This window comes from Neoarius graeffei, chromosome 23, assembly GCF_027579695.1.
Source record: "Neoarius graeffei isolate fNeoGra1 chromosome 23, fNeoGra1.pri, whole genome shotgun sequence".
Lineage (NCBI taxonomy): Eukaryota > Metazoa > Chordata > Actinopteri > Siluriformes > Ariidae > Neoarius > Neoarius graeffei.
This window is the reverse complement of record NC_083591.1, coordinates 28,321,109-28,340,838: the sequence shown is the minus strand read 5'-3', so window position 1 is coordinate 28,340,838 and position 19,730 is coordinate 28,321,109. Positions and strand designations below refer to the sequence as shown.

Genomic DNA, 19,730 nt, shown 5'->3' with positions numbered 1-19,730 from the left:
CGTCAAATGCATCAACGAAGTCTCATAGACTGGAACTCCCCCCACACAGCCGAATCTTCCCCATGTTTCATGTCTCATGCCTGAAACCTGTCATCCCAGGTCCTTTGTCATCCATCTTACCAACACAGGAATGCCCAGCTCTGGAACTGGAAGGGGAACCCATCTACCAGGTAAACAAGATACTGGACTCTAGATGCAGAAGAGGGTGTATTGAGTAACTGGTAGATTGGGAGGGTTATGGTCCAGAGGAACAGAGCTGGGTAGACACCAAGGACATCCTGGACCCTCTGCTCAAACAAGAATTCCATGCTCAGCATCCAGACAAGCCTGCACATAGGGGGAGATGTCAGCCCAGAAAGAATAAAGCTCCCGGAGGGAGTGCCTCAGGTGGGGGGTGGGGCGTTTCTGTCAGTATCCCCATTGAAAATGCAGTCACTAACCAAACTACAAACATGGACTCCCAGAACTACACATCCCAGAACACATGGCGCCCTCTGTCACTGGCCTATTGAACTCAGCTGACAATCATCACACACATCATTAGTCTCCCCATATAACCACACCAGTTCCACACCTTCATTGTGAAGTATCGTTCTGTGTTCCGACCAGTACTACCAAGCCTTTTCATTGTCTGCCTGCTATCTCATTATTCTGACCCCTACTAGTATTTCTCTTTCGTCTTTTGCCTTGCCTACTTTGTGTTGTCTGCAGGATCGATCGACCCTTGTCTGGTTACCGACTACATCTCTCGTCACACGATTTGGCTTTGTTTGCAGTATGCTTCTTAATCTCTTTCTGCACATACATTCATAAGTGCCTGCAATGTGACAACTTGGAGCCTGCATAGAACCTTTAATGGTTCCACTGGAAGGCCAACCAAAAAACCTTTAAGAATTTTATATTATAAGAAGGGAGGCATATTGTGGCAGCGGGGGCGTGGTCAAGCATCGGTCTGTGACCGAAGGGCGGAGTCAGGGAAGGTAAGTGGCAGAATCACTACACCTGACGTTAATTAATGTTTGTGTGTCTTCCCCAGTGACCGCGCCCTATTTAAGGAGAGAACGAGAGCAGAGAGAGCTCTCTCCCCAACCAGACGACTGATGTGTGTGCGTGTGTTTGAGTGTGTGTGTGAGAGTAAATATAGAAGCTGAAAAGCTAAATAAAAGAGTTTTGTGAACTCAGTTCTGGCCTGCCGTCCTTCTGTGCTCCACCCACCTACACGAACTGTCACAGTGGTGCTGAAACCCAGGATGAACACAGAAGAGAACAGCCCCATGGAGTCCTCCCCCTTTGCAGACCTGATCCACTCCCTCATCACGGCCCAACAGAACCAGCACCAGGCGCTGCTCGCCCTCCGAAAGGAGCAAGAACAACGGTTCGAGGCCCTGGTGCTGGCGCAACAGGAAGATCGTCGGGCGTTCCGGCACCTCCTCGCGTCAGCGGGGTCCACCATCTCCACCGCCGCGGGCCCTTCCCCCCCCTCACGAAGATGGGCCCGCAGGACGACCCTGAGGCCTTCCTCACGCTCTTTGAGCAGGTAGCAGAGACCTCGGGGTGACCGGTGGAACAGTGCGCGGCGCGGCTTCTCCCCCTGCTAACGGGAGAGGTGCAGCTGGCCGCGCTACAGCTCCCTGCCGACCGCCGGCTGGCCTACGCGGACCTTCGCCGGGCCATCCTCCAGCGGGTGGGGCGCACCCCCGAGCAACAACGTCAGCGCTTCCGCGCTTTGCGCTTGGAGGAAGTCAGCCGGCCATTCGCGTTTGGCCAGCAACTCTGGGACACCTGCTGGCAGTGGTTGAGGGCCAACAACCGCGACGCCGAGGGACTCATCGACCAGGTGGTATTGGAGCAGTTCATCATGCGTCTACCAGCAGGAACTGCAGAGTGGGTCCAGTGCCACCGCCCGGCGTCGCTGGATCAGGCAATCGAGCTGGCGGAGGACCATTTGGCAGCTGTCCCGACAGCAGGACAGCAGACGACCTCTTCTCTTCTCTCCTCTCTCTCTCTCCCCCCTCCTCCTGTGTCTCCTCCTCGCCCCATTCCCCCACCGCGGAGGCGGGGGCCGGCACCACCCCAGCCGGCCCGCCGCACCCGCGGTGCCCTCCCGTTTCTCCCTTCTGTGTCTGTCTCTCCCCCCCCCCCTCAGGTGAGTGAGCCCCAGAGCACTAGTGCAGCGAGGAAGCCCGGGCCGGTTTGCTGGTGCTGCGGGGAGCCAGGCCACCTCCAACAGCAGTGCTCGGTAATGGAGGTGGGTGCGGTGGTTCGGATCCTCGATGCGCCAGGAGCCGCCCTCGATCGGGCCGGAGCGTATTGCATACCGGTGAGTATCCAAGGGGATACATATCAGGCGTTGGTGGATTCTTGCTGTAATCAGACCTCAATCCACCAAAGCCTGGTGCAAGATGAGGCATTGGGGGGAGCACAATTGCTGAAGGTGTTGTGTGTGCACGGGGATGTTCACAACTACCCTCTAGTGTTGGTCCACATTATTTTTCGAGGAGAAAAATTTATAGTGAAGGTGGCGGTTAATCCTCGCCTTACCCACTTGATAATTTTGGGGACTGATTGGCCGGGATTTCGGGATTTAATGACACACTTAGTGAAGAGTGGGTCCTGCCATAGTTTAACAGGGGGAGGTCCCAGTGGCGCATTGGCGGGAGCAGCTGTCACAGAGCCGTCCATGTCAGCTGCGCGTCAGAGTGAGGAGCCGCTGGCTCCTCCTCTCTCTCTCGGGGAATCCCTCGTGGATTTCCCGTTAGAGCAGTCGCAAGATGAGACTCTGCGGCATGCGTTTGACCAAGTGAGAGTAATCGATGGTCAAACGCTCCAGCTAAATGCCACCCCGTCCTTCCCCTACTTCGCGATTATGAAGGATAGATTATACAGAGTGATGCAGGACACTCAAACTAAAGAGCGAGTCACGCAGCTTTTGATTCCGAAGAGCCGCCGGGAATTGGTATTCCAGGCAGCTCACTTTGATCCCATGGCTGGACACTTAGGGCAGGATAAAACGGCATGGCACGGTGGTGTAGTGGTTAGCACTGTCGCCTCACAGCAAGAAGATTCCGGGTTCGAACCTCACGGCCGACAGGGGCCTTTCTGTGCGGAGTTTGCATGTTCTCCCTGTGTCCACGTGGGTTTCCTCCGGGTGCTCCGGTTTCCCCCACAGTTTAAAGACATGCAGATTCGGTACAATGGGGCCACTGTAATTGGCGCAAGCTGTTGTGGTTTCCCATGCCATGATGTATGTACACATATATATATATATATATATATATATATATATATATATATCTTCCTATGGCAAAAGCTAAATAAATAAATAAATAAATCCCATGGCTGGACACTTGGGGCAGGATAAAATACTAGCCTGAATAATGGCCTGGTTCTATTGGCCAGGGATTCGTGGCGATGTCCGTAGGTGGTGTACGGCGTGCCGCGAATGCCAGTTAGTAAATCCAGCGGCCATTCCAAAAGCGCCTTTGCACCCTCTACCGTTAATCGAGACCCCGTTTGAAAGAATTGGGATGGATCTCGTTGGGCCATTAGATCGGTCAACATGAGGGTACCGCTTTATATTAGTTCTGGTGGACTATGCAACATGATACCCGGAAGCAGTGCCTCTTTGCAATATCTCAGCATGCAGTATTGCGGAGGCACTCTTCCGCGTTATCTCCCGAGTTGGAATCCCGAAAGAGATTCTGACTGACCAAGGCACCTCGTTTATGTCACGTACACTGAATGAACTGTATGGGTTGTTGGGTATTAAGCCGATCTGCACCAGCGTGTATCACCCACAAACGGACAGTTTAGTTGAACGGTTCAATCGCACCCTCAAGAATATAATTAAAAAATTCGTAAGTGAGGATGCACGTAATTGGGATAAATGGCTCGAACCCTTGCTATTTGCAGTGCGAGAGGTCCCCCAAGCTTCCACGGGGTTCTCCCCATTTGAATTGTTATACGGGCGTAAGCCGCGCGGCATTCTAGATGAGCTGTGGGAAAATTGGGAGGAGGGACCTTCACCAAGTAAAAATGAAATCCAATGAAGACCTGTGCGCAAAACTCCACACACTCACACACCTAACTCAGGAGAATTTGCGGCAGGCCCAAGAACGACAAACCTGCCTGTACGACAAGGGTACGCGCCTTAGGGAGTTCGCACCAGGAGATAAAGTACTCGTACTGTTGCCCACATCGAGCTCCAAATTGGTCGCCAAGTGGCAAGGACCCTTTGAGGTCACACGGCGAGTCAGGGACATTGACTATGAGGTGAGGCGAACGGATAGGGGTGGGGCGCTACAGATTTACCACCTCAACCTGCTCAAACTCTGGAATGAGGAGGTCCCTGTGGCATTGGTGTTGGTGGTTCCAGAGAAGGCTGAGCTGGGGCCGGAGGTTCAAAAGGGAACATTGGCATTACGTACCTCTCCGGTCCCTTGTGGAGACCACCTCTCCCCGACCCATCTCGCGGAGGTTGTCCAGTTGCAGACCGAGTTTTCGGACATGTTCTCGCCCCTGCCCAGCCGCACCAACCTCATAGAGCACCACATTGAGACGCCCCCGGGGGTGGTAGTGCGTAGCCACCTTTACAGGTTACCCGAGCACAAGAAAAAAGTGGTTCGGGAAGAACTCGAGGCCATGCTCGAAATGGGCATCGTCGAGGAGTCCCACAGTGACTGGAGCAGCCTGTTGGTCTTGGTACCCAAGGCCGACGGGTCGGTCTGGTTCTGTGTAGACTATAGAAAAGTCAACGCGGTATCTAAATTCGACGCATACCCAATGCCTCGTATTGATGAGTTGCTCGATCAGCTAGGCACGGCTCGTTTTTACTTGACACTGGATTTAACAAAGGGTTATTGACAGATCCCCTTGACTCCATTATCCCGATAAAAATGGCCTTTTCAACACCGTTTGGGCACACCTTTACACCTTTTCACACTTCCTTTTGGGCTGTTTGGGGCGCCCGCTACGTTTCAGCGGTTGATGGATAGGGTCCTCAGCCCCCACGCCACTTATGCGGCCACCTACCTCGACAACATCATTATCTATAGTAATGACTGGCCGAGGCACCTCCAACATCTGAGGGCCTTCCTTAGGTCGCTGAGGCGAGCGGGTCTCACAGCCAACCCGAAGAAGTGTGCGATTGGGCAGGTGGAAGTACGGTATCTGGGCTTCCACTTGGGCAACGGGCAGGTGCGTCCCCAAATTAACAAGACAGAAGCAATTGCGGCCTGCCCGAGGCCCAAGACCAAAAAGGGGGAGAGAGAGTTCCTGGGGCTGGCTGGCTATTATCGTAGGTTTATACCTAATTATTCGGACGTCACCAGCCCGCTGACTGATCTGACTAAAAAGGGGGCACCAGATCCGGTCCAGTGGACGGAGCAATGCCAGCGGGCTTTTTCTAAGGTAAAGGCAGCACTGTGTGGGGGGCCACTTTTACACTCCCCTGACTTTTCTCTCCCCTTTATGTTACAGACGGATGCGTCAGACAGAGGGCTGGGGGCTGTTTTGTCCCAGGAGGTGGAGGGGAGGATCGTCCAGTACTGTATATCAGTCGCAAGCTGTCGGTGCGTGAGGGGCGCTACAGCACCATTGAGAAAGAGTGCCTGGTGATCAAGTGGGTGGTCCTCGCCCTCCGTTACTACCTGCTGGGACGCCCTTTCACCCTCTGTTCGGACCACGTGCCCCTCCAGTGGCTCCACCGCATGAAGAATGCCAACACATGGATCACCCGTTGGTATCTGGCACTCCAACCCTTTAACTTCAAGGTGATCCACAGGCCGGGGGCGCAGATGGTCGTGGTGGACTTCCTCTCCCGTCAAGGGGGGGGAGTTAGCTGCAGGCCGGACGGCCGCCCGGCCTGAGTCGGGCGGTGGGGGTATGTGGCAGCGGGGGCGTGGTCAAGCATCGGTCTGTGACAGGAGGGCGGAGTCAGGGAAGGTAAGTGGCAGAATCACTACACCTGATGTTAATTAATGTTTGTGTCTTCCCCAGTGACCGTGCCCTATTTAAGGAGAGAGCGAGAGCAGAGGGAGCTCTCTCCCCAACCAGACGACTGATGTGTGTGCGTGTGTCTGAGTGTGTGTGTGAGAGTAAATATAGAAGTTGAAACGCTAAATAAAAGAGTTTTGTGAACTCAGTTCTGGCCTGCCGTCCTTCTGTGCTCCACCCACCTACACGAACTGTCACACATATTTAATAGACAAGTGTGTGTGTTTTAACTGTTCCTATTTAGGAGTGTATAGAACATCGTTAAATGTGTATGGGAATGAGATAGATAGATAGATAAATTAGATAATTTTATTGTCATTTACCTGTCCATTCAGAATGCACATTTGAACGAAATTTCATTCCACTGGCTTATGTCAGTATAACTGCTGCATATAACTATTGCACATAGTCTGGTAAACAAAAATATAAAATTTTACAATTAGATACTTTAAATTTTAAAATCCTTGAATAAAATATACTAATTATGCCACATATATTACATATATATTAAACATATTGCACAATAAAGGTTTTATTGTGTAGGATATTGCACATAGTCCAGATAGTGAGGTTCTTGTACAGACATATATGGTCAGGGATTATTTAGAGTACGTGTGTATGTATGTATTTCTCTCCTCTCATCTTTTATTGGGCCTTTCAGTGAGTAGGACAGTCCTGTCTCATTTTTTTCTTTTTTATTCTTCTTCCTTCTTCATTTATTATTTAATTCTTTCTCATTCTTCTTCAGTTGGGATATTTCTATCACAATTTCTTTCAGGTTTAAAATTACACATCCATCCATTTGTCCTTGAGTTGACCAATCCATTATTCCATTTATCTGACCAGTCATCCATCCATGCATTCCTCTCCACCTACTAGTCCCTGTGTCTCTCACCTCTTTTAGCTCCAAAGTAGAGTGTCTGTTGTGCAGTGTTGGACCACTGGAGGGAAGAATTATCAGTCTCAGCCACACGGCATGTCAGAGTCACCGTACCTCCCTCAACCACTGTCTCGTCTGAGGTAACTGGCTGGAAAGGATCTTCATCATCATCTATGGTAACACAAAACACCATAGCATTGTATTATCACCATATCATCAACATTACAAAGAGAGTCAAGTATTAAGATTTAAAGCTGAGAAAACATTTTATGGTTGAAACACTAAGGAAAAATGTTAAGGGTATTTAGGGTAGTTGGCACAATGTCAGCAAACTTGGCAAACACACTAAAACTTTATGTGGTGTCTTCTCTGACTTGTACAGTGTCTTACAAAAGTATTCATCTGCCTTTGTGTTTGTCCTGTTTGTCACATTACAAGTTGGAATTAAAATAGATTTTGGGGGGTTAGCACCATTTGATTTACACAACATGCCTACAATTTTAAAGGTGAAAATTGTTGTTTTATTGTGACACAAACAATAATTAAGATGGAAAAAAAAAACAAATCTGGAGTGTGCATAGGTATGCCCCCCCCCCCAAAATAAATAAATAAATAAATAAATAAATAATTGTCAGTATTTTGTACAGCCACCTTTTGCTGCAATTACAGCTGCAGATCTCTTGGGGTATGTTTCTATTAGCATAACACAACTAGCCACTGGGATTTTTGTCCATTCCTCAAGGCAAAACTGCTCCAATGCCTTCAAGTTAGATGGGTTGCGTTGGTGTACAGCAATCAAGTTATGCCACAGATTCTCAATTGGATTAAGGTCTGGGCTTTGATTAGGCCATTCCAAGACATTTAAATGTTTCCCTTTAAACCACTCCACTGTAGCTTTAGCAGTATGCTTAGGATCATTGTCCTACTGGAACGTGAACCTTCGTCTCTGTCTCAAACCTCTGCCTGACTCAAACTAGTTTTCCTCCAGAATTGCCCTGTATTTTGTGGCATCCATCTTTCCTTCAATCCTGACCACCTTTCCTGTCCCTGCAGATGAAAAATATCCCCACAGCATGATGCTGCCACCACCATGCTTCACTGTAGGAATGGTGTTCTCAGGGTGTTGGGTTTGCACCACACATGGCATTTCCCATGATGGCCAAAAAGATCAATTTTAGTCTCATTTGACCAGAGAATCTTCTTCCATGTGTTTGGGGAGTCTGCCACATGCTGTTGGGCAAACTCCAAACATGTTTTCTTAAGCAATGACTTTTTCCTGGCCATTCTTCCATAAAGCCCCACTCTGTGGAGTGTATGACTTAAAGTGGTCCTACAGACAGATACTCCCATCTCCGCTGTGGATCTTTGCAGCTCCTTCAGTGTTATCTTTGGTGTCTTTGTTGCATCTCTGATTAATGCCCTCCTTGCCTGGTCTGTGAGTTTTGGTGAGTGGCCTTCTCTCTGCAGGTTTGTAGTGGTGACATATTCTTTCCATTTTGCTATAAGGGATTTAATGTTGCTCCCTGGGATATTCAAAGTTTGGGATATTTTTAATAAATCAAACCCTGATCCATACTTCTCCACAACTTTGTCTCTGACCTGTTTGGAGTGCTCCTTGTTTTTATGTTGCTTGCTTAGTAGTGTTGCAGAGTCAGGGCCCTTCCAGAGCAGGTTGATTTATGCAGACATCATGTAAAGGTTCATGTAACAGTTTGCACACAACTAATTATGTGACTTATGAAGTGAATTGTTTGAATCAGCTTTTATTTAGGGGTTTCATACAACCCCGATTCCAAAAAAGTTGGGACAAAGTACAAATTGTAAATAAAAATGGAATGCAATGATGTGGAAGTTTAAAAATTTCATATTTTATTCAGAATAGAACATAGATGACATATCAAATGTTTAAACTGAGAAAATGTATCATTTAAAGAGAAAAATTAGGTGATTTTAAATTTCATGACAACAACACATCTCAAAAAAGTTGGGACAAGGCCATGTTTACCACTGTGAGACATCCCCTTTTCTCTTTACAAACAGTCTGTAAACATCTGGGGACTGAGGAGACAAGTTGCTCAAGTTTAGGGATAGGAATGCTAACCCATTCTTGTCTAATGTAGGATTCTAGTTGCTAAACTGTCTTAGGTCTTTTTTGTTGTATCTTCCGTTTTATGATGTGCCAAATGTTTTCTATGGGTGAAAGAGCTGGACTGCAGGCTGGCCAGTTCAGTACCCAGACCCTTCTTCTACGCAGCCATGATGCTGTAATTGATGCAGTATGTGGTTTGGCATTGTCATGTTGGAAAATGCAAGGTCTTCCCTGAAAGAGACGTCGTCTGGATGGGAGCATATGTTGCTCTAGAACCTGGATATACCTTTCAGCATTGATGGTGTCTTTCCAGATGTGTAAGCTGCCCATGCCACACTCACTAATGCAACCCCATACTAGAGCCCTGCACTCCCGCGGAAGTCCCACGGGACCCGCGGGACCCGACGCAAAGCAGTGCGGCGCGGGACAAATTTTGAAAGCTCATTGCGGGCGTGGGCGGGAGGGGGAGTGCACAATGCAGGAGCGGGCAGGAGAGGTGATAAGCTGCAGTCCCGCTAACTAAAAACGTGTTTAAAATAAAATTTATAAATTATTAATTTATGTCTATCATATATAATTTGTGCTGGATATTTTATTTGGCATTAATAAAAACATTTTAAGATGCCTAAATTTGTGGATGTGGTCTACGTTTCCGATTCCTTTCCGCTCTTCTGTGTTTGAGATCTCCGAGCATGGCAGAAGAGCAGAGCTCCTCTAGTGAAGCTCACAGTGCTTCAGAAGTAAGTGCTGCTTTAAAAAGAGGTGCCTGGCAATGCGCACCCTCGCTACGTGCGCTAGGTGAAGGATCAGTCAGTGGAGAGCTCAGCTAAGCTCAGCATGTTTAATTCCCCAAGCCAATGACAAGAACTTTCGTGAGAAATACCGCGAACGTCTGCATCATGCGGGATTTGTGGGCGGGAGTGGGACAAAATATGGCAGGTGTGGGCGGGAGCAGGACTGAAAACCCATAATTCTTTGCGGGAGCGGGTGGGAGCGGGACTGCACAATGTGGGAGCGGGCGGGAGCGGGACTGAAAATTCTGTCCCGCGCAGACCTCTACCCCATACCATCAGAGATGCAGGCTTCTGAACTGAGCGCTGATAACAACTTGGGTTGTCCTTCACCTCTGTAGTCCAAATGACACGGCGTCCCTGATTTCCATAAAGAACTTCAAATTTTGGTTCCTTTGACCACAGAACAGTTTTCCACTTTGCCACAGTCCATTTTAAATGAGCCTTGGCCCAGAGAAGACGTCTGCGCTTCTGGATCATGTTTAGATACAGCTTCTTCTTTGAACTATAGAGTTTTATCTGGCAACGGCGGATGGCAGGGTGAATTGTGTTCACAGATAATGTTCTCTGGAAATATTCCTGAGCCCATTTTGTGATTTCCAATACAGAAGCATGACTGTATGTGATGCAGTGCCGTCTAAGGGCCTGAAGATCACAGGCACCCAGTATGGTTTTCCAGCCTTGACCCTTACGCACAGAGATTCTTCCAGATTCTCTGAATCTTTTGATGATATTATACACTGTAGATGATGATATGTTCAAACTCTTTGCAATTTTACACTGTCGAACTCCTTTCTGATATTGCTCCACTATTTGTCGGTGCAGAATTAGGGGGATTGGTGATCCTCTTCCCATCTTTACTTCTGAGAGCTGCTGCCACTCCAAGATGCTCTTTTTATACCCAGTCATGTTAATGACCTATTGCCAGTTGACCTAATGAGTTGCAATTTGGTCCTCCAGCTGTTCCTTTTTTGTACCTTCAACTTTTCCAACCTGTTATTGCCCCTGTCCCAACTTTTTTGACATGTGTTGCTGTCATGAAATTTCAAATGAGCCAATATTTGGCATGAAATTTCAAAATGTCTCACTTTTGACATTTGATATGTTGTCTATGTTCTATTGTGAATACAATATCAGTTTTTGAGATTTGTAAATTATTGCATTGTTTTTATTTACAATTTGTACTTTGTCCCAACTTTTTTGGAATTGGGGTTGTACGAAAGGGTGTGACTACCTATGCACACTCCAGATTTCTGTTTTTTTCATCTTAATTATTGTTTGTGTCACAATAAAACAATGATTTGCACTTTTAAAATGGTAGGCATGTCATGTAAATCAAATGGTGCTAACCCCCCAACAATTCATTTTAATTCCATCTTGTAATGCAACAAAATAGGACAAACACCAAGGGGGATGAATACTTTTGCAAGACACTGTATATGAACACCATTGCATAAAGCATGCAGAACAAAACACACACACAACAGCAGACAGCATTTGTGCAGTGATTGTATTCACGCATTCCCATAGAACCCGATAACCTGTAAGAGCACAGAGACCTGTTGCAAAACATTATAATGACTGGGACTAAATAAAACAGATTATCACAAGATGATCACAAGACTAGAGTGGCGGCTACAATTATTGACACCTTAACGATCTTTTGGCCATTGCAAAAGTAGAAAAGTAGAAAAGAAATGCATAAATTGTGCATGAATAATTACTTAAATTTCCACTGGAAAAAATGATTTAATTCTCGATTACTTAGTGTATCAGATCACATGACACTGTTCCATAATTATTGACACCTTTGTCCACAGTTATTGACACTGTTCCACAATTATTGACATTGTTCCACAATTATCGACATCCAGATGATTTATTTATTTAAAAAAATAAATAAAATGTCGACTGACATTGTAATATGTGGTAGATGTTTACAATAAACTGCAAAAAAATATTTTCTGAATGGAATAGAAAAATCTGAATATTTCAAGCATGTAATTTTTTTATGTGCTAGGAATTTAATTCTGGTCTAATTATATTTATTGCAATAGGATTCCAAATACTCTATAAGCATTCCACTCTGTTATGAATCAGAAAAAAAAGATTATAAATCACAGCACTTTTATTTTTTTAAAGTGCAAATATGTCAACAATGTTACACAAAGATTGATATAACAGTTGTAAATGTCACTTAATTCCACAGGGTGTCAATAATGGTGGACACTGGTGAAAGTGATCACTATTATCGACAACTCACGTGACTTCTCAAACACGCGTTTAGATACAAAATGGCGACTGTCAAATGAAAGAATCAGAAACAAAGTAGGTTTCGACAAGGATATCATGAAATATCGGTGAATTTGATAAATAAAAACATCCACGATCTTTTGACCATGTTTACCTCCGTCCAGGTTTTCCTCAAATTGCTGATTATGCTAAAAATTCCATCTCAAGTAACGAGCTGTGTCATCAGACAGCAAGATCAAAGGGGGTGTATGTGTGTGTGTGTGGGGTGGTTTCCGGTTGATTAATTAACCAATAATAACTGTTGTAACTGAAACTCACCTTTGCAAAAAAATTTTTTTATTGGTAAATCTGAAAAGGTGTTAAATTGTGGACTGTCGATGATTGTAGCCACCGCTCTATTAATAATTTAATTATTATTCCAATTGATAGTACAAGATAAAAGCATAATTTAGAAGTGATGTTACTCTACAAACTAATTTTAAAAATCAGAATTTTTTCACAGAAAAAAACCTGTTTATATATTTATTTCGCCTTCAACTGCCAATAGCTGATAAAGCCAAAAAGTAGTTTTGAATGCTTGAAACCACTGCTAAATGACTGTGCAACTGCAGCTGGGCTCTGATTTCAAGTGTACAAAGTCTGTACACTCCCACAAGTTTTTTTAATTTTTTTATTTTGTGCTGTGTGTAGGTGTTTGTACATACTGCAGAGGGCCATCTCTCTCTCTCTCTCTCTCTCTCTCTCTCACACACACACACACACACACACACACACACACAAATTGCATACAAACCGATCTATTAGTCTAGAAAGGAGTCTCTAAGAGTCTATTAGCAATGCGTGTGTTGGTGTGTATACAGTATGTGTGTATGAAGTTTTTGTGCATGTGAATTTTCTTTTCTCTGTCTGTGTCTAAACAAACAGATATTTACTTCTCTATTAAGCATATGTGTAGATTTTCGTAGACTACTTCTAGATGGTGTTTTATGTCCATGTGTGTGCAAATGTTGTGACGTCTACACTAAGGCAATTTCTTTCTAGCATTAGCTATTATAACCAGTGAGCATTATTCAGCCTGCAGCTGATAAATTTGGTGGATCCTAAAGTTTTGGCAAATATTGCCAAAATGTTCAGTAAACACCAGATTAATGATGAATAATCATTATTTATTGTCTGATTTAACTACACTTATATACTGTAGCATCATTGTTCTTTTGATACACATTGAGATTTTTGCACACAAAATTTTCCCCTGATGCCCATGTTTTGTGGAATGCTCAAGGGTTCAAAAGAAGACGTCTTTAGTGATTTTGCAGGTAATTAATAATATGCATAAACATTACATGATATTATAATATTGTACAGGAACATTTCTGTTCCCCAAGCAATTTAATCTTACCCTAAAATGTATAACACAGGCAAACAAAAGTCCAATTATGTATTGTTCCCTGAGCCTAGTTTCAGTGGATACAATTAAGCAATATCGTACAAGCAAAAGTGTAATTATACTGAATATCAGGATGGCTGTAATTCAGCTGTAGGTAATGATAGCCATGCTGATATTCAAAAAATGTACTCATGCTTGTGTAATATTGCTTTTATACAACAACTTATACAACCCCACATCAGAAAAACTTGGGACGGTATGGAAAATGCAAATAAAAAAAAGAAAGCAGTGATTTGTAAATTTACTTTGACTTGTATTTCACTGCAGACAGTATGAACCCAAGCTATTTCATATTTTGTCTGGTCAACGTCATTTCATTTGTTAATATACATCCATTCCTGCATTTCAGGACTGCAGCACATTCCAGAAAAAGTTGACAATTTAGGGCCAGTAATGAGGTAAAACAATTAAATAATAATATGATTTGAATCAGGTGATATCAACAGGTGATTATAATCATGATTTGGTACAAAATCAGTATCCAGGACAGGCCTAGTCTTTGATGAGCAAAGATGAGCAAAGGGATTCGGATAGGGATTCGGATTTCTTTTCTTTTTTTTTTGTTGGCGGTTGGCAAACCAACTTACTGCCACTGACTGGGTTGGAGTGTATAATGGGAGCTATTAGGGGAAAAAAACCCTCTATTCTTTTATTGAGTGATTTCTGTTTCTTTTAAATACTTCATAACAAAGTGATATATCTGACTTGATGCACTCTGCCATTCTATATTCATTACATGTAAAGTGGAAAATATTTCAAGCCTTTTTTTGTCTTAATTTTTATGATTATGGCTCATAGCTCATGAAAATCAGAAATCCAGTATCTCAAATTATTAGAATATTTCCTAAGATCATACACTCAGTATTTGGTTGGTGCTCCTTTACCATGAATTGCTGCATCAATTTGGTGTGGCATGGCGATGATCAGCCTGTGGCACTGCTGAGGTGTTATTGAAGCCCAGCTTGCTTCTTCAGCTTGTCCATATTTTTGGGTCAGGTGTTTTTCATCTTCTTCTTGACAATACCCCATAGATTCTCTATGGGGTTCAGGTCAGGTAAGTTGGCTCACCAATCAAGCACAGTAATATCATGGTCAGCAAACCATTTGGTAGTAGTTTTGTCACTGTGGGCAGCTGCTACATCCTGCTGGAAAAGGAAATTGGCATCTCCATAAAGCTTGTCAGGAGACGGAAGCAGGAAGTGCTCTAAAATCTCCTGGTAGATGGTTGCGTTGACTTTGGACTTGATAAAACACAGTTGACCAACACCAGCAGATAACATGGCACCCCAAATCATCACAGACTGTGGAAACTTCACACTGGACTTCAAACACCTTGGATTCTGTGCCTCTCCACTCTTCCTCCAGACTCTAGGACCTTGATTTCCAAATGAAATGCAAAATTTACTTTTATCTGAAAAGAGGATTTTGGACCACTGAGCAACAGTCCAGTTCTTTCTCTTCTTAGCCCAGGTAAGATGCTTCTGACATTGTCTCTGGTTCAGGAGTGACTTGATATTAGGAATGTGACAGTGTAGTGTTGATACACTGACACCAGCCTTAGTCCACTCCTTGTGAAGCTCTCCCAAGTTCTTGAGTTGACTTTTCTTGACACTCCTCTCAAGGGCCTCCCTGTTGCTTGTGCACCTTTTCCAGCCAGCCTTATCAGCAATGACCTTCTGTGGCTTACCCTCCTTGTGGAGGGTGGTGTTGACCATCTTCTGGACAAATGTCAAGTCAGCAGTCTTCCCCATGATTGTGGGTGCATGTATTGAACTAGACTGAGAGATACATGGAATTGATACTGTTTTGAATAGTAATTTACTGAAACTCAAAATGAAATATTCTGATATTTTGAGATTTTTTTTGTGTTGTAGGCCATAATTATCAAAATTAAAATAGAAAAAATGTTTGAAACATTTTAGTTTGCATGTAATGAACCTAGAATATATAAAATATTCATTTACTTAAATAACTGATGGAAAATATTTAACTCTTTCACAATATTTAAATTTTTTGAGATGCACTAGTATGTACGTGTGGTGTGTGTATGTTGTGTTTGAAATACTCAAACCAGCCCATTTAGCACCAACAACCATGCCATGGTTAAAGTCATTGTGATCACAATTTTCCCCATTCTGAATATTAACTGAAGCTCTTGCTCTGTATCTTCATAGTTCTTTGCATTGTGCTGCTGCCACATGATTGACTGATTAGATAACTGCATAAATGTGGAGCTGTACAGGTGTTCCTATTAAAGCAGACAGCGAGTGTATATACAATATATTAGTATAGAAAATGTCACAAAACAATTATCAGTCTAGAAAATCAGAGACAACAGTACACTGCAAAAGCTCAGGGCAATCCTATTCAGAAGGAAGGTTTTTTGTTTTAAATTCCAGCTGAATATCTAAATAAAAATGTTTTAAAATCAGTCTAATAACATTATAATTAGAATGATATGAATAAAAAATACAACATAATGATTATTCCAGTAGTTTCTCTCCATGATTTCAGGATCACTTCACATAAAATCCTGATATTCAACAAATTTCAATTTTATTTTCAATATACTGAACGTACGTATAAAGTGCTGACTGTTCCTGTACAATGAACTCCAGCAGGCATACATCATTAGTGTGTGACAATTAACCTTTCATTTTCATTTCCTCATATTGACACTTTGTCACCAGTTGGTACTGCTTTGATGAAAGCATTGGACTATATTTCTGTATATTATTGACCTTTTTTGCAAAAACGTGCAATTTGATTACTGTTTATTTTGTGGTAACAGTAACTTCCCAGTTTCCAATTTTCCCAGTTTCCTGTTTTTGGTATTTTTAAATACATAATGCATACCATTTACAGGTATGCTTTTGTCCCCATGCCCCTTCATGCATACTGTATGGCTGTGACTGTTTTAAAACATCTGCTTCCAATTTCAGAAAAGAAAAAAGAACCCATCTGAAGTATGTAAGCTAGGCTATGTGTACTTGAGGGCTTTTTCGCTCGTTTTAAATAACATTTGCATTTTTTATGTCATTGTAGTATGCCCTGATGTGGGTGGAGTACTGAAGCATGGCAGGCGGGAGATAATGTAAACACACACTTTATTTTTATAATGGTCACTTTTCAGCTTCATTCATTTGCTCGCTCACTACTCTCACACACACACACACACACACACACACACACACACACACACACACACACACACACACACATGTACCCCCACTGCCCAACACAGGCCTGTCCTGCCTGCAGTGGACTCCCCCCCCTGATGGGACAGGAAGTCCGCCACTACCATCTGCGCCCCCGGCCTGTGGACTACCTTGAATTTAAATGGCTGGAGGGTGAGATACCAACGGGTGATCCACGCATTGGCATCTTTCATGCAGTGGAGCCACTGGAGGGGCACATGGTCTGAACAGAGGGTGAAAGGGAGCCCCAGCAGGTAGTATCGGAGGGTGAGGACCGTCCACTTGATGGCTAGGCACTCTTTCTTGATGATGCTGTACTTACGCTCACGCATTGAGAGCTTATGGCTGATGTACAGCACGGGACGTTCCTCGCCCTCCACCTCCTGGGACAAAACCTCCCCCAGTCCCCTGTCCAATGCATCCATCTGCAAAATAAAGGGGAGAAAGAAGTCAGGGAAGCATAAGAGTGGCCCCCCACACAGTGCAGCTTTTACCCTGGTGAAAGCCTGTTGGCACTGCTCCATCCACTGGACTGGATCTGGTGCTCTCTTTTTAGTGAGATCAGTCAGCGGGCTGGTGCCGACCAAATAATTAAGTATGAACCTATGATAATAGCCAGCCAGCCCCAGGAACTGTCTTACCCCCTTTTTGGTCTTGAGCCTCAGGCAGGCCGCAATCGCTGCTGTCTTGCCAATTTGGGGATGCAGCTGCCCATGACCCAAGTGGAAACCCAGATACCATACTTCCACCCACCCAATTGCAGTTTTTCAGGTTAGCTGTGAGATCCGCATGCGTCAGTGACTCTAGGATGGCCCTAAGGTTCTCAAGGTGCCGTGGCCAATCGTTACTATATACAATTATGTCGTCAATGTATGTGGCTGCATAGGTGGTGTGGGGGTGGATGATCTTATCCATGAGCTGCTGGAATGTAGCAAGTGCCCCAAATAACCCAAAAGGAAGCATGACAAACTGGTGTAATCCAAACGGTGTGGAAAGGGCCGTTTTTTCTCGGGATAGAGGAGTCAAGGGGATCTGCCAATATCCCTTCATTAAGTCCAGTGTTGAATAAAAGTGAGCAGCACCTAACCAATCGAGCAACTCATCAATGCAAGGCATTGGGTATGCATAGAATTTAGACACCGCATTGACATTTCTGTAGTCTACACAGAACCGGACCGAGCCATTGGTCTTGGGCTGCTCCAGTCACTGTGCAACTCCTCAATTATTTCCATGTCGAGCATGGCCCTGAGTTCATCCTGAACCACCTTTTTTTGTGTTTGGGTAAGGGCGGCTACGCACCAGCACCCCCGGGGCCGTTTCAGTGTGGTGTTCTATGAGGTGTGTGCAGCCGTGAAGGGGCGAGAACACATCAAAAAATTCCTCTTGCAACTTTGCAACCTCTGTGAGTTGGGCCGGTGAGAGGTGGTCTCCACAAGGGAATGGAGCAGTTTGAGTGGTCACTTTAATGGTTTTTACCTCTGGCTCCAGCTCTGCCCTCTCCAGAATTACCAACGCCAATGCCACAGGGACCCCCTCATTCCAATGTTTCAATAGGTTGAGGTGGTAAATTTGCAAAGCCCCACCCCATCCCTTCATCTCACCTCATAGTCAACGTCCCAGATTCGCTGTGTGACCTTGAAGGGCCCTTTCCACTTGGTGACTAATTTGGAGCTTGACGTGGGCAGTAACACGAGTACTTTGTCTCCCGGCATGAATTCCCTAAGGCACACACCCCGTCATACAGCTGGGCTTGACGCTCTTGTGCCTGCCGCAAATTCTCCTGGGTGAGGTGCATAAGGGTGTGGAGCTTTGCATGCAGATCGAGAACATATTGAATTTCATTTTTACTAGGTGAAGGTAGCTCCTCCCAATTTTCTAGCAACACATCTAAAATGCCATGCGGCTTTTGCCCATACAATAATTCAAATGAGGAAAATCCCATGGAGGCTTGTGGGACCTCTCATACTGCGAATAACAGGGGCTCAAGCCATTTATCCCAATTATGTGCATTCTCACTTACCAATTTCCGAATTAAATTTTTGAGGGTTTGGTTGAAGCGCTCTACTAAACCGTCCATTTGTGGGTGATAGACGCTGGTGCAAATAGATTTAATTCCCAACAACTCATACAGCTTGTGCAGTGTGCATGACATAAACGTAGTGCCTTGGTCTGTCAGGATTTCTTTTAGAATCCTGACCCGGGAGATAACACAGAAGAGCACCTCTGCAATACTGCATGTTGAGATATTATGGAGAGGCACTGTTTCTGGATATCGCATTGCATAGTCCACTAGGACTAAAATAAAGTGATACTCATGTGACTACCGATCTAATGGCCCAACAAGATCCATACCAATTCTCTTGAAGGGGGTCTCGATTAGAGGGAGAGGGAGCAAAGGTGCTTTTGAAGTGGCTACAGGATTTACTAACTGGTATTCACGGCACACTGCACACCACCAACGGACATCCCCATGAATCCCTGGCCAATAGAATCGGGCCATTATTTGGGCTAGTGTCCTATCCTGCCCTAAGTATACAACCATGGGATTAAAGTGAGCCACATGGAACACAAGTTCCCTACGGCTCTTAGGGATTAACAATTGGGTTAATTGTTCACTGGTTTGAGTGTCCTGCGTCACTCAGTACAGCCTATCCTTAATAATAGAGAAATACGGGAAGGCTGGTGTCGTGTTTGGCTGGAGAGTTTGACCATCAATTACTCTTTCTTGTTCAAACATATGACACAGAGTTTCATCTCGTGACTGCTCTAAGAGGAAATCCTCAAGGAACTCCCTGAGAGAAGGAGGAGGGGTGAGCTGTTCCTCACTCCTCGTATTGCCCTGACGTGGTGTTAACGTCGGCAGCTCTGTGACAGCTTCCTCAGTCAGTGACACACTGGGATCTCCTCGTGACATACTAATGCAGGACCCACCCTCTACACTGCAAAAACTGAAAACTGAATTTGAGGAGAAAATTACTTAATACAACCCCGTTTCCAAAAAAGTTGGGACAAAGTACAAATTGTAAATAAAAACGGTATGCAATAATTTACAAATCTCAAAAACTGATATTGTATTCAC

General features: G+C 44.6%; 1 protein-coding gene across 2 annotated transcripts in view; it reads right to left on the bottom strand.

Moving 5' to 3' along the window:
- cadm3 (cell adhesion molecule 3) overlaps positions 1 to 19,730 on the bottom strand; it is a 436,972-nt gene that overhangs the window by 99,496 nt on the left and 317,746 nt on the right. Inside the window, exons 1-2 of one of the 2 annotated variants that reach the window (XM_060906021.1) lie at positions 14,339 to 14,397; positions 6,890 to 7,045 (exon numbers count right to left, since the gene is read on the bottom strand). In XM_060906021.1, coding sequence (XP_060762004.1) covers positions 6,890 to 7,045; positions 14,339 to 14,369 — 187 coding nt within the window. In that variant the 5' untranslated portion in view covers positions 14,370 to 14,397. Of the gene's footprint in view, positions 1 to 6,889; positions 7,046 to 14,338; positions 14,398 to 19,730 lie in introns of those variants that run through there. The other variant, XM_060906020.1, reaches the window with a different exon arrangement.